Here is a 15843-nt window from a genome sequence, read left to right on the forward strand (position 1 = left end):
GCTTCGTTAAGGAGATAATAACAGAAAACCGTTTACGTAGTATACGGCCGCAGTAGTGTAGGTTAAGCTCCAGACAGCCGCAGTAGTATAAGCTCGTGCTATTCAGCCGCAGTAAGTAGTATAGGCTAGGCGCTAGTCAGCCGCGCTGCGCTAGACGATCGCAGTAGTATAGGCAACGCACTAGTCAGCCGCAGTAAGTAGTATAGGCTAGGCGCTAGTCAGCCGCGGTGCGCTAGACGGCCGCAGTAAGTAGTATAGGCTACGTACTAGTCAGCCACAATACCATGGGCTACGCGCTTGTTGTAACTCGCGTTCCCGACCAAAACTTAGTAGAGACGAAGAGTGTTATCGAAGTAATATAACGTAGCCGCGGTGCGCTATATGACCGCAGTAGTATAGGCTACGCGCTAGTGAGCCGCAGTAAGTAGTATAGGCTACGCGCAAGTCAGCCGTGGTGCGTTAGACGGCCGCAGTAAGTAGTATAGGCCACGCACTAGTCAGCCGCAGTAAGTAGTATAGGCCACGCGCTAGTCAGCCGCGGTGCGCTAGACGGTCGCAGTAGTATAGGCCACGCACTAGACAGCCACAGGACCATAGACTACGCGCTTCTTGTAACTCGAATTCCCGAAGAAAACTTACTACAGACGAAGAGTGTTATCGAAATAATATAACCTGATCGAAATTAAAGGCTAATGGTGCCTTTAGAATTTTTTTTTTGGTTCAACGTGGATGGACTAACCTGGCAGGCCTGATGTCGACGCCATTGCCACTGTTCCTCCACTAGGTATACGCGAACTGGGGCGAATATTTGCTCGCTATTAGTATTCGCGGAATCAAAGAATACAAACCCCCCAACGCGAAAGGGAAATTCACGGCGCCGTAAGAACTCATCTTGGACGGTTCCGCGCATTTCTTTGTTCTTTCAGCCGCCGGTTCCCTTGTCGGCGCGCTTTCGAAGTTATTTCCGCTGGTGGTTCCCACTCGCTGAAGCTGACTGTTTGACTTGGAATTACAAGGAACCACGGGACACGTGAAATGTCTCATTTGGATGCGGTTGTTGAAGTTTTGCTTGGCTCAGGAATATTTTCCTGTTTGCTTTCGTCGCGACTCCTTCGAATTTTCAACATTCGAACGGCTCTGGTTTGTTTTGCAACTTTGTAGAAGCAGGTTTTTTTTTAATACTCAGAATGTAGAATGTTATAGCATTAAGAAGCTTAACAAAAATTGAATAGGTTTGTAACGCGAAGAAAAATAATGTTTGTAAAGTATCTCTTTTGTATCGGAATGTTTCATGAAGACATTGTATCTCTCCATTCTTTAAGTTGGTTGTTTCTAAACTTTCTCTAATAACTTGCAACGATCGATGCATAAGATGGTAATTTACTGACTTAATCGGAAATTCGTGTAACGAAGTATCATGATTGAACGTACATCCCCGACCAATATCAGCAAATTACGTTATTCATGATATCCAATAAAAACTGGCTATCTCCGACCTATTTTTCGCGAACAATAGCTGCCACGTTCAAAGAGTGACGTGACATTATGACCGTAATAACAACGGATAAAAAACATACAAAACCGTGACGGCTATACTCATAAAGGAACAGATCGAACATTTTTTAAACGTGTCATCTTTCACGATGCACAGTACCCGTAGTCGCAATCTGCAAAAGCCTCTGTGGACTAAATTGGATAATGAATTACCGCTCCAATATCGAGTTGCTCGTTTAATGCTATTTATTATTTATTCGTTTGATCAGTTTATCTCTTTGGAGATCGAAACGTTACTGATTCCCAGTTAACTCTTTCTATTGAAATACCCAATGAAATATTACTGTCAATCAAATTTTGTAATCTGGAAATTTTAATCCACTCGGGCTTCTAGAATTAGTACCATTTGTATTGACATGTATTTAGACTGCTGTATGTAAATTTTGAAAATTTTTATGAATACATATATATTATAATTGTGTTTGTTATATTATGATTATAATTGTGTGTTGTATTATGACTAATATAGTATATTATAATTATAAATTGTAATTATCTGAGACTTCTTTTAGAATCGATACCACGTGTCACAAATTAGGAGGACGTTTTTTTGTATCCATAAGAAATTAAAAGTAACTCGATATTCTTAATGTCACGCGATATGAGTCACTTTATTTCCGAGTCACGTGATTAGAAACCCATTCCATTCCATTTCTTTTGATTCTTTGTGCCATCGAGGGTTGCTTGGTTTCTGGAACAGGAGTAGCAAACTTTTCCGTATATATTTGCGGTTTGTTTGATGTATGCAATAGCTCCTGGGTTTGCACACATCAAACAAACCGCAAATGCTTAAGGCATTGCGCCAGGGTGGAGACGTATAAAATACTCACGGATATTTAATCACTAATTGAAGTGGAAAAGTTCGTCCCTTTCCTTGGTGAAAATGAGAAATATTTTCTATTTTTCATTCAAAATGAGAACCTTGTAGAGTATTTTAAAACAAGTTTCCTTTTTCAGAATTCTTATTTTGTACAACAAAAGACATGTCAAACTAAGGCTCATACTTTAACACACCAAAATGACTACGTTGACTGGTACATTAAAACTCGTGAAAATTTTTATGAAATTATAATAAAATTTTGTCTCGAAACTGATGAAAATTAGATAGGTTAATATTTGTAGTAGTATTTAATTTTATAACGTCGCCAAATCTATTTTCGTTATCGTCTTACCTTCGAAATTAATTTTCTTAATCCCTTAATGAAAAGTTCTGTCACTTATTTCTGGGTGACGTAGCGACCAACGTGTTAAACTTCAGCCATGAATCATGGAATGTGAAGGTACATAATTAATTTCTACACCGAATATTTCTTAATTCCCACACCCCTACACACGCCATAAAACGTAGTTTGTATAAATTCACCAAAAGGAAATATTTTTACTCAATTCATAGTTGTAAATACAGTTTTGTGTCTCGAATTAAGCAACTCGGTCGAAACCGGCGAGTTGTTTATTTCGAGGCAATACTGTAATTGAATCTAAAACCATAGAATTAATTCATACACTTGATATTTCTTAATCACTACACTCCCATATGCGCCATCGAACGTAGTCGACATAAATTCATCGATTATCATCCCCTGTCCGTAAATTCGCACTCAACATCGAGGAAATATTTGTACTCAATTCATAGTTGCAAATACAGTTATGTCTCGAATTAAGCAACTCGCTGGTCCCGACCGAGTTGCTTATTTCGAGGCAATACTGTAATTGAATCCAAAACCATAGAATTAGTTCATACATTTGGCATTTTTTAATTACCACACTCCCATATGCGCCATCGAACGTAGTCGCTATAAATTCACCAATTAGCGTACCTGGTCCGTAAATTCGCATTAAACTTGTACATCGCCGAGATCACGTACACGCCGTACGTTCTTTCTCGTTCTCTCGAGTCACGTCGGCCCTCTAACGGGGGAATTTCCCGAGTCTTACGGGACTCTCTCGAGCGCGTTTGACAATAATGGTATCGATTGCATCGCGGCGAGAAGCACACCTGCAACCGGTGCTCGTGTAATGGTTTCATGGGGCATCGGATTTGCGGGCCGGGTTTGGGTTACCTCGTGGAATTAAAAATTCCATCAGGTCCCGGTTCGATATATTGAAATGGTGGAGTCGCGCTCCGAGGGGGCGGGGAGGAGGAGGAGGAGGAGGAGGAGGAGGAGGAGGGGGGGGTCGACTGGATTTCGCAGTCGAGCGATTTTAGGCCGCGGTTTGCTTTTCGACGTGAAAGTTTCTGCAACGAAAAATGTTCACGGTTCGCTGCCGCTTAATATTTACATTCTTTCATAAGTTCCGCCTTGTTCAAAAGGCTCGGATGTTACCTTGACTCCGGGCTTGCCCGCGGTGTACGAACAGTTTATGCAAAACTTTTGATTAAATCGCGGTCCGGTGGGAAGCGTGGCCGTGTAAGAAAACGAGCCGCGTTATTAGTTTCTTTATTGAACTTTCGTGAGTCGTGCGTTATGGATGCTCCCCCAGGTGGGGAATCATTTTTATATTGGATCGTTAGCGGGCCAGCTTCCGTGGCAGTTTGTCGATACGCTGATTCATTGTGAGGGAACGGCCTGGTCGGATTTATTCTGAGAACATACCGTGTGTCGGATACCGAAACTATATGTACTTCTTTTTATAGTCCGTGTAGTGCGTAAATTATATCGATATGCGTGTTATAATGTACAAATGCATTATGTAGATTCATATTTTCATGGGTACAGAAAGAGAATTAAAAGTTAAATGAATATATGTCTCATTCTCTAATATAGTATAATAATTAGAATGCATATATTTATAGATTTATGACAAAGTGAAAAATATTAAAAATTAAATTATGCAGATTCATATTTGCATTGATACAGAAAGGGAATTAAAACTTAAACGAAAATAGGTTTCATTCTCTAATATAATATAATAACTAGAGTCCATATTTATGGATTTATGACAAAATGAAAAAAAATACTGTTGCGGCGGCGTGAAAATACTAAAAATTAAATTACAACACTTGAAAGTCAAAACACATTTTAATTTATGTTTCCGTCCTTCATTAACGCATATAAAGTTATGAATATTCACTTTTTACACGGTCTGTCAAACCAGAGATGCTCAAATTTTTGTTTTACAAAAAAGAACTCCTGAAGCGTTCTTTGGAAAACGCTATAGAACTACAATCTAAAATCTAAAAATTCTTAAAAGTTCACCAATCCATTGAAAAATTATAAATACTTCTGTTCCACGTTGTACGTAATAATAACACGTATATTTTTCTGTTCTTGCCTTAAAATCTTACAAAATAATACTCGTTGAATATATTTGTAAGGATGTGTCCGGAACGGAGGACATATCAGATTCTTTCAACGTTTCCGTTTGTCGAGTGAAAAGTGTGGCAGACAGGACGATTCCTGGAACGGTATAGCATTTGTACGATCGTTGGTCGGCGATTCCAGCTAGGATTGTCATGGCATTTTATGGAAACCGACCGAATGAATATAAATGTGCAACTCGGGCGAATTTAAGTGCACGGCCATGGGCGTGTTTGGGGATTCGGTGCACGTACCTGCGGTATCCGGAACAGTCTGAGAAGGTTGGCCACTTGAATGGATGTGACCGAGCTTGCGGCCCCCACGACTCCGCTGATAACTTTTCGCACTGCAGTTTTATTGCAGTGATACTCCGCGCCGTCTATATTGCTTATTGAACCTGAAATCCAAACAGAAACACGTTCATTTCTAGTCCAACCAGTAGGCGCGTGATGCATAAGTATACGTTGTTATTATCACGAATAATAATCGAAATTATAACTTGTTTATCAAAATATATATGTATATGCTCATACATGTCTAGTGTTTCAGGTTCTGCCAATTAAGAAAATTCTGTATCATTAAGGCATGTTCTTCAACTTCATAATTATGTATAATTTGTTTAAAGTGTTAGTATTATATAATTATCTTGGATTGTCATATGACGTAAACATGAATAAAATATAAAATACCATTTCGGTTCATCGAGTAAAAAATTATGATACGTACGAGTTTGATACATTAAGCCTATACCATTATCATTATTGTCACATTGTGTAATTATAATTATAAGTACAGATTATACATATGATGTATATTATATCGTGTATAGTAATAAATATACAGATATAATAGACATGTACATAATTATACTTATATAATGCTTGTACAATGTCGCATTTGTGTATATAATTATGATTCTACTGTCAGATTTAAATTTCATGATGTACAATTTATATTCATTGAGTGCAATTGTGCTAGTGTTAATCAATCTTATATAATCATATTTTTATGAATATATAAATATATAATGTATATTATATCGTGTATAATTATAAATATACATATATAATATACATGTACATAATTATACCGATATAATGTTTGTTCAATATTTTAATTGTTTATATAATTAGACGTATATAATTATGACTCTACTGCCAGACTTGAACTTCATAATACAAGACTCATTTTCATTGAGTGCAATTGTGCTAGTGTTAGTCAATCTTATATAATCATATTTTCATAAATATATAATGTACATAATTACACTTATACAATGTTTGTATAATATTCCAATTCTTTATATAATTACTCTTCTATAATTATGACTCTACTGCCAGACTTGAACTCCATAATATAAAATTCATGTTCAGCGAGTGCAATTTTGCCACTGTTGGTCAATCTTACGCATCGATGGACACGATCCAAGTCGATCGTAATTTGTAGTTCTAAAGAAGCGCCGTAAGACCAGTTTCGGGCTTCCAATTTCGTTCAGGACCAGGAGACGAAGCTGGTGTACCCAATTCCGGGGGTTGTGTAACTTTGAGAAGTGGCAGGAAATGAACACGACGGCTGTGGGTTCGCAATAGCGTGACGGAATTCCGGATGGTTTTCTTCTTACGATTTTGTACAGAGCCGAATTACAATTTTACGCTTCGTTTGAACTTGTGGGTGACTTCGAAACGTGACTCTATCTTTTACGTGATGGTTACGGGTCTACCCACGCGTACAACGTGGGAATTCTCGATACACATTGCGGAATTATATGTATGCAACCGTATGATAATCATTGGGGAACGTGTTCATTTGGTTTAGAATTGCCCATGCATGAATTTCCTTTCCCTTGTAGTATACTATTTGTTTTGTCATTTCATTAATTTATTCATCTGTGATCTTTTATTTTATGCAGTTTTATTAAGGTGTTAAGTAGACGAAACTATTTTTGTATATGAAAACTTAAAATTGTATTAAGTGGAGGACAACAAAAGTAGGACAAGTAATTTTCTTTTCTACTAAAAACAAAAATTTACAATGAAATTACTTAATTTTTATCTAATCTTTTTGTTTCACGTTTTAGGTAATCGTGAAGTATAACCAGTCTTCGAGTTGTTTCTACTAATAACTAAATCGTGAGTTAAGATGAAACAGACAAAAATTTGTAAATATATTCTGTGTTATTTATTTTTTAATGTTTTCGAAAATAAGATTTTGATGACAATAAATATTCCAGTAAGAGGACAGCTCTCAAGCTTACGTTCCTCCAAGAAAATTTGACGAATGTTGAGGAACAGTTTTGCAGCTGGGGAATATTTCAGAGGTATTTAAATGAAATTCCTTAGAAATTCTCACAATAAGAGCGCGAGGAGAAGCGTTAACGTTAACGACTACTTCTACTTCCGAGGGATATTGCAGATTTTCTATGTTACAAATTGCTGAAGATCGTGTTACCCACATACCTTCCAGGTTATTCCATTAACGTTGTACTTTCAGATTCGTGTTTCAAAGTAACAAGATTATTTTTCTTGCAGCACCAACCTCAGATAACGACATACACCCCTGGGTGGCAAAAGGAACGTACGAGCATCATTACACAGCGCAAATTAGGTTCTTTGTGAATAACAATTTGAATATTCTACGATTTCAAAATTATAGAGAACCCAGATATTTATTAGCATCTATCAAATATGGACTTTGGTCATAATTTTTCAAATTAACCCTTTCGCCTATAACAACGTATGTGTAAACATGCATAAAAGATTTTATACCTGTCTATAGCACACGAAGGGAAAGGGTCCAAGACCACAATTTTGAAATAAAAATATTTTTATGCACTACAGATAATGCACATTCACGTACACCACAAGGACAAATTTTGCTAGCATATGCTCCTCCCGCATGTTTAAAAAATTATATATATTTCGTCCCTTAACCCTGACGCAATTTCTAAACGTGCCGACTTCGAATTGCATTCTAATTCGATCGTAATCGCTCGGAATGCACACTGCCTACCAACAATAATTAACCGAAACCACTGCTGGACCACATTACGAAAAGTATGCATATTAATAACGAGGCGACACTGTTAATTAAACATCGCGCATGTTGTCTGCACACTCCAGCGTGAAAACGTTCGAAAATGATCGTTAATGCGCGAAGGATTTCCGCTGAAAATTAATTAATTAAGGTTATCAAAAATTCATAGCGTCCGTGAGGAAGGATAATAAGGCCGATTTCATCCGGTATTCCGCATCGCAGCTGATGTTCCACGGTCGCGGGGTCGATCGTTGTCGATAGTACATTTCGATGCCACCCTCAGATTAATATGGTAATGAGCTTGATTTATGGCCACTGCAAATTGTTTCGTTATTGGGTCGGATATATCGGATCAATTAATCGGTTTATGGTAACGTCAGAGTTGTTTTGTCGAACGACCATCGACGAGGGGAATCGCGAGTAAAATAAATGGCGATTCGCTGTTTCTGTTTGCGCCATTAAGGGAGGGCGACCAAAACCAGCTACCAGTAGTTATTGAGACAAAATTTGGAAACTTTGTGCTTTTATGTAGTTTTTGATGCTGAATTCAATGGTGTTAACAAAAAAACGTTTGCACAATTTTTTTGACAGCTTTGAAAAAGAATTGTTTGTAAAGGAAGTCGAATCGAAAAATCCATACGTTTTCAAAATTGAAAAAAATGGTTTAAACTTTTTTTTGATTACACCATTCAATTCAGCGCTAACAACTACATAAAAGTACAAAGTTTCCAAATTTTTTCTGCATAACTTGGAAGATAGAATCGAAGTGTCCTTACACAAATGTTTCTCAATTTTTAATTCTACTACGAACCAACCTTCTTAATTCAATTTATTTGCGTTATCATTTGTTCTAATAAATATCAAACAAGGATGCCCAATGCTTCCAAAAGAAAATACTGATCTTTCAATATTGCACGTTGAATAGGCATCAAAGAACAGAGTAGTATCGAAATTCGAAAAATTGAGAATTATAGAAATCGAGAAATTATAGGAATCGGAAAGCAACCACGGGCAGATAACGATCAAATCGCTCAGCACACGCGAAGCGCATACTTAATGGTTCGATGCAAAGGTGACTCAGGCGTTTTTCAAGTATCCAGATTCGCGTATAGCAAAGGTCAGACGTGATTAAGCTAATCACTGAATTTCGCTAGAGATTTTGTATTACTTTCTTTTTCGCGTGAATAGAACCGTTGCGTGTCGAGGTCGCCAACGCAAACGTTGTTTTTCCATTAATCACTGTTTCTGATTTTTAATGTCCCTGTTTCTTTGTTCCAACTTCTGAAAATTATTTCTGAATAAACGTTTCCGTAGAAACCTTCAAGGGTCTCCATAAATAATTCACAAAATATGAGACATTAGAAAAATGTTAGAAATTCTAATTTGCAACAAAAATAAATTTAGACACTAAGAATAGCAATGATACATGTTCCCATCGATCCACACACTTTCAATCTAAAATATCCTATCCCCCGACCAAATGGTTTTACTTCATTATTCCATGTCATTATCGTTAATTAACCGTTAATACGTTTTATACATTTCATCGCTCCCTCGTTAGTACTAACGCATAGCTGTTTCGTTGAAACTGATCCGTTTCGCATACTGTATTCGCCACGCATACTGTTTCGCGCAGTTTCGCATGTCACTGTAGCACCTGTTGAATCAGACCAGCTTATATGTGTATATACATGCGTATATACATATAACCCGACTATCCGTACCACGGTACGGAAGCAAATCGCGGATGGAAGAACGTTAAACCTGCTTGGTAATTTACGACGTTGTGCTCAACTTTCGTTCTCCACTTGCTCGGCTTCGTTTTCCTGCGAGATTTGTTTACATTGTGCAATCGAGCAGGGAAATGGCTCATCCAAGTGTCTTTTGAACGTTTAGCTTTTAACGCGTTCCTGCTTCAGTTGCGGTTGATTTTGGTGAATGATGCAGGAATTGGAATCCTCTACACTCTGAGTTGGTATTTGATTTTAAGAGATTTATAAGATACAATAGGTTCCATTGGAAGATAGTTCTTTTATTTAAAAAATGTAACAGTGTGTGGTAGATCAATTTAAAATAATATTTTTAGGAATTGGAATCCTCGACACTCTGAGTTGGTATTTGATTTTAAGAGATTTATAAGATACAGTAGGTTCCATTGAAAGATAGTTTTATTTAAAAAATGTTAAAATCGGTTTTATATATTAACTTTATATTTAATTTATTTATTTAGTTTTATTTTCTTTGTTTATTTCCGTTATTAGAGTTTCGCGTTTAATTAATTAACATTTTAGAAGCATCTAAGCTAAGCATCTTAGAATCATCTACGCGTGTGGTGTGCTTCTCTTTTCAACAGGTATTCAGAGCGAAATCAGTAAATATCGTAAGAAGGAAGGCGAACATTCGAACCATTCGAATTACATTAAGTAAATTAAAGGAAAATTATTGGTGAGTTGTTTCCCTCTAACACAATATATATATTCTGAATGAACATTCTCATTGTGATCACTGGGATATCTATAAATGAGATATTTCATTTCCGGGGTAACCCTAAATTGGTATCCTAGGATAACCTTTATATTTTATATTGATATTGTTGTTACTGAATATCTACATCTGTATTTTTCTTTCCGACAATTTTATATGTTCATAAATGTACAAATGAAGAGAGAGAGTGAAAGCGCGTATATAATGTTTCAATGATCTAAGATATATTTCAGTTACGATCTTAATACATTTAAAATTATAACTTCAAGCTGATTATTGTGATTTAAATGGTTCAAATCATATTACACCCTTATTAATAACACCCAAATAATCTATCGAATAAATTCTGTAGTGGTGTTTTCCGTAGAAATCAATATTGTATTTATTTCAATAATTTCATGCCGTTCAAATCCTGATAATCCAAACAGAGATAGAAATTCTTATATGAGCCAGGGCCCGTACGGGACTGAAGCGACAAAGACCTGACCTTGCCGATAGGCAAGTAAAATATATATAAAATTAATTATTTAAGCTGTGACGCAGGAATCTCGTCCCACGTCACAGTCGTGCATCACTAACATTTTTTAAATAAAAGTTAAAACCGGTTTTATATATCGGGTTATAATATCTCATTTATTGATATCCCAGTGATCACAATGAGAATGTTCATTCAGAATATATATATTGTGTTAGAGGGAAACAACTCACCAATAATTTTCCTTTAATTTACTTAATGTAATTCGAATGGTTCGAATGTTCGCCTTCCTTCCTTCTTACGGTATTTACTGATTTCGCTCTGAATACCTGTTGAAAAGAGAAGCACACCACACGCGTAGATGATTCTAAGATGCTTAGCTTAGATGCTTCTAAAATGTTAATTAATTAAACGCGAAACTCTAATAACGGAAATAAACAAAGAAAATAAAACTAAATAAATAAATTAAATATAAAGTTAATATGTAAAACCGATTTTAACGAACGACCCGAGTTTTGCCTACCGCTTACTTCGTATTACTATACTAAATGGTATGCACTTTAACTCTTAAACGGTTCGCTCGGCCAACTCTCGCGCTCACCGCGACTGTACGAGAAGAAGTCATTTCGGCTCGTGCCTTGCTCGACCACGTAAACTCGGTGGAACGTTCTAGAAGCTTTGGAGATAAAGGATCTTAGAACCACGTGATCGGCGTCAGTTCATAGAAAAAGTCTTCGAAATTTCGCGACTCGGTACACTCGAGAATTTGGTTTTTACGAGTTGTACCTCGTCTCGCGTCTCGCGCCTACCAAATGGCTCGGCTCGCGTAGCGACAACATTGCGCGAGGACGAAATACACGGCAATTTCATGCTACGGTTTCAATATACGAAGCAGAATAACGTTTAATTCTAGTACGCAATATTTACGTGTCGTTCTTCCAATGATAACCGTAACTGTAAATTCGAACGCGATGGTAATTTCCGATGTGTTTATCTTTCCGACAATTATACATATGTATATACATATACGCCGCTGTTACATTACATGATTTAACGCCTTTCATTCGTAACAACCAACGCACTTAACATATTTACAATACTAAACAGATTAAAAATATTAAATATATTACACATATTTACAAGGCTTTACAAGGCGCGGCGCTGCCAGCAGGGTGACAGTGGCGCGACAACGTTGATTTCAAGGAAGGAATGTGTATCTTTGTTCAAAAAATGAATTTAATAACCTATCGTCAAAGGCTAGGTTTGTGTTCGATTAGAACGAATTCGGGATGGTAGACCATCTCGAACACATTCCTGCCGACGAAATCAAGAAAAATAAAAAATTGAAAATGTCGGCACGTAACATGGCAAATCAATTTAACATATAATATTTTTAGGAATTGGAATCCTCGAGACTCTAAGTTGGTATTTGATTTTGAGAGATTTATGAGATACAGTAGGTTCCATTGGAAGATAGTTCTTTTATTTAAAAAATGTAACAGGGTGTGGTAGATTAATTTAAAATAATATTTTTAGGAATTGGATTCCTCGACACTCTGACATGCTATTTCATTTTGGGAGGTTTATAAGATACAGTAGGTTCCATTTGAAGATAGTTCTCTATTTAAAAAATGTAATAGCACGTGGTAGATTAATTTAAAATAATATTTTTACTGTGAAATATATAATGTTACATAAAAAAAATAATATCGATTCATTATAGAAAATATTTATTCAGCATCTGAAATGTATAATTAATTAATTTATACTGAGTCGAATTTTCATAAAGGTGAATAAAAAATGCAGAATGACAGTTATGGATACGAGACTCTGCTTTCGAGAAAGTCGATTTTCAATATATGAATCAGGAGTTCGCGTGCGACTTGGCTAACGTGTCTGACCATTATTCACTCTTTCTACTTACGTTGGTGTTCATACGCATAGTATCGACTGTGATTTAAATGTAACTCTATATTTCACTTGTCCAGTCTTTACATCAAGCCTACCATTTAATTTAAACAAATTCCTTCAATAAATCAGGTTCGAATATTTATGGGACTGACTGCAAATGACCTACAATTTAATTGCCCTAATTTCCAGAGACTTGTTCACTGTTACGCGTCTTTCCAATTTCTATTTAGGTTAAGAAATATCGAGTTAGAGATCGCGCAGGATAGTCAGAAACTCGCGGCTCAGTATCCAGCGCGAAGTTGTTTGGTTTCTCTGTAATTTGCAGCGTCAAGTGAGCGATATGCTGGAGAAATTCACGGAACTTTCGCTCCAAGTTAGCGCAACAGCGTCCCTCCCACTCCTGCGTCGTTCTCGTCGTGCTTCGAATTCTTTGCTACCTAGACAAAGGCTCGAGCGAGGATATGTGTACTGGAATTAACAAGCCTGACGGAGAGATTAAGGCTGGATGAAACTCGCGAGCGTTCCCTGTAATAATCCAGCCAGGAGTCCTTCGTGAACTCGAAATTAATTCATTCGTATGACCTTCGGCGGTCTATAGTTTAAGGTTTCCCTTTCCTCGGTGTTCGAGCTAATCCTTTGCAAATCGCTTGGCTCCAACCTCGAGATTCAGCGGGAATATAAAGGGGAATGCTGATAAATTCTTGAGACGATCCACTGAATTATAATCTTTAAAGTTATTCTAGAGGTGCTTGAAATACTTTCGGATTCGCTGTTACATCGTACTTTCCCGAGAATTTTCTTACAGAGACCTTCCCAACGACTTGGATCAAGATTTGGGATTCCAAATATCTCCATCAGTCAATTTTCTTGTGGCATAATTTATCCCAGGAACATTTGTTCTGAATATTGTCCCATGAAAATTGTAAATATTTATATACCTCATCTATAATTTAATTTCTATTGGTTTCTTCAACATTGAATTTTCTTATGGCATAATCAATCCCAGAGAAACGCGTGCGAGGGTTGAAAACAATTTGGAAACTATCAGATTTAGAAAAAAACCTTTTTGTAAGAACATGAGGTTGTAAATATTTATATACGTCACCTATAATTTAATTTCTATTGGTTTCTTTAAAATTGAATTTTCTTATGGCATAATCAATTCCAGAGAAACGCGTGCGAGGGTTGAAAACATTTTGGAAACTATCAGATTCAGAAAAAAACCTTTTTGTAAGAATATGAGGTTTATTTTCTAACCCTTTTCTGATTTAAAAAATTCCTTCCTTGTATGTTTTATTATAAAAAAAGAAATTCCTTCTTCTGCACTATTTAAAAAAAAGAATAGAGTATAAATACAAACGTTTGGATGTTTTAGATTTCTTTAATAAGATTCTTGGAAAGACATAGTGTAGTAGCTTATTATCAGATTATAATATAATTGTCCTCGAGAATGCTTTAATGCAGTGCACTAATTACGACATTAACTATTCAGAAGTGAATGTTGAGATATAACGAACTTAATCAGTGTCTAATTCCGACTTCTGAAGTATTTCAAACACGACAAACTGCGTTCAAGCGAAGAGTGACGTCGAAAGTTTAAATTGCAGTTTCTCGGTAATTAGGGGAAGAAATGTATATATGCGTTCAGGATCGTTACGTTTATCTTGACTCCATCTACCACTACATCGTCGGGAATGTAATGAATGAAAATTAGCTTGTAATAATACTTTCCAACTATCATACTTTATCGCAAAATTATTCTGATACCACTATGCACGTTCGCCAGTTCCTTTTCTTTATTTAATCACTGTTGACCCTAATCTCTACTTTGTTCTATTTACTGCAAAACGAATAGAGAAATAAATATTATATATTATTACGTCGTCCTAGAAGTTCATGCCAGAAACATGCTCTTAAGTGTTATAAAAAAATGTAATCTCTCTCATTTTACAATATTTTCTCACTTTTCTGACATAGTCATTACACTATAAAATTTCTGTAGTTTTTTTTATTAACACGTTGATCGCCACGTCACCCATATGTGGGTGACAGTGGTTTTCACTGAAGAACTAAAAAAATTAATTCTGAAAGTTAAGCTTCAAAGAAAATGAATTTAAATGAAATTCGTGTATTTTGATGAAGTTACAAAAATAAATACCACGACGGATGTTTGATTATCTAGTCAATTGTAGCAGAAATTTTCAAGAATATTTCTCTGGCAGTCAACGTGTCACGTTAACACATTGACACTTCACCATGAACTTATTAGATGACTTAATACATTTGGGGATGCAAATTTTGTATTTTAATTTGAAATACAAGGTTGGATGAATTTTTTAAGGAACCGTACCATATTGTCAAAGGTAAAATCGATTTCGAACGCGTCCCTTTATCAAATTTTCAGTTCCATAATTCATTCCTTTCCTCCTTTCCACGTAAAAAAATTAGCTGACCGTGCAACCGTTCCATCCAGTGTCAGTCGAAGTTCTCCCTATCATTTCGACTCGCTAGGAAACTTCGACGACTGATACGTTGCAAAATTGTTCAAGTTAATGTTTAAATCCTATTTACTATTTCTCACGCGTCTAATTAATTCGCCACCCTCGATCATCCCAAATCCTACATACAATAGGACTGAATAGAATTTGGTAGAGCGTAGACTTGGTCTTACAATTAGTTTCACTCGTTTGTAAAGCAATGAATATCAGCAAATGTTTTTCAACAGTCGAAGACATCCCAAAGTACAATAATTATCTTCAACCCTCGAATTAGTAAAAATCCATCCCTGCTGGGGGTACGGAGTTTCTTCCACTAATTCTTTTCCCCATTCCGTCATTCACGTCGCGAGAAAAGCATCGAAGCATGAAAGCCTCGCATCGACGCCAGGCAACACGGTGCTCCGAGGAACGAAAAAGGCTTTGTAATCCTCCGAAGCTTTCGGCTCTTTTTCATTTTCAAAGGTCCAGGGTTCGTCGAGACGGGCACGAGTCGAGTTTCGTGAAACGTTTAGGGACGGCCATTGACGTGAAAAGTTAGCGAGCACACACACACACACACACACACACACACACACACACACACACACAC

At 36.6% G+C, this 15843-nt stretch overlaps 1 protein-coding gene across 1 annotated transcript in view; it reads right to left on the bottom strand.

Annotated features, from left to right (window-relative positions):
* Positions 1 to 15843, bottom strand: part of LOC128878250 (uncharacterized) — a 246294-nt gene that overhangs the window by 70018 nt on the left and 160433 nt on the right. Inside the window, exon 2 of the mRNA XM_054126302.1 lies at positions 5108 to 5250. Within this exon, the coding sequence (XP_053982277.1) occupies positions 5108 to 5250 (143 nt within the window). The remainder of the gene's footprint in view (positions 1 to 5107; positions 5251 to 15843) is intronic.

Source organism: Hylaeus volcanicus, chromosome 6, assembly GCF_026283585.1.
Source record: "Hylaeus volcanicus isolate JK05 chromosome 6, UHH_iyHylVolc1.0_haploid, whole genome shotgun sequence".
NCBI classification, from domain to species: Eukaryota; Metazoa; Arthropoda; class Insecta; order Hymenoptera; family Colletidae; genus Hylaeus; species Hylaeus volcanicus.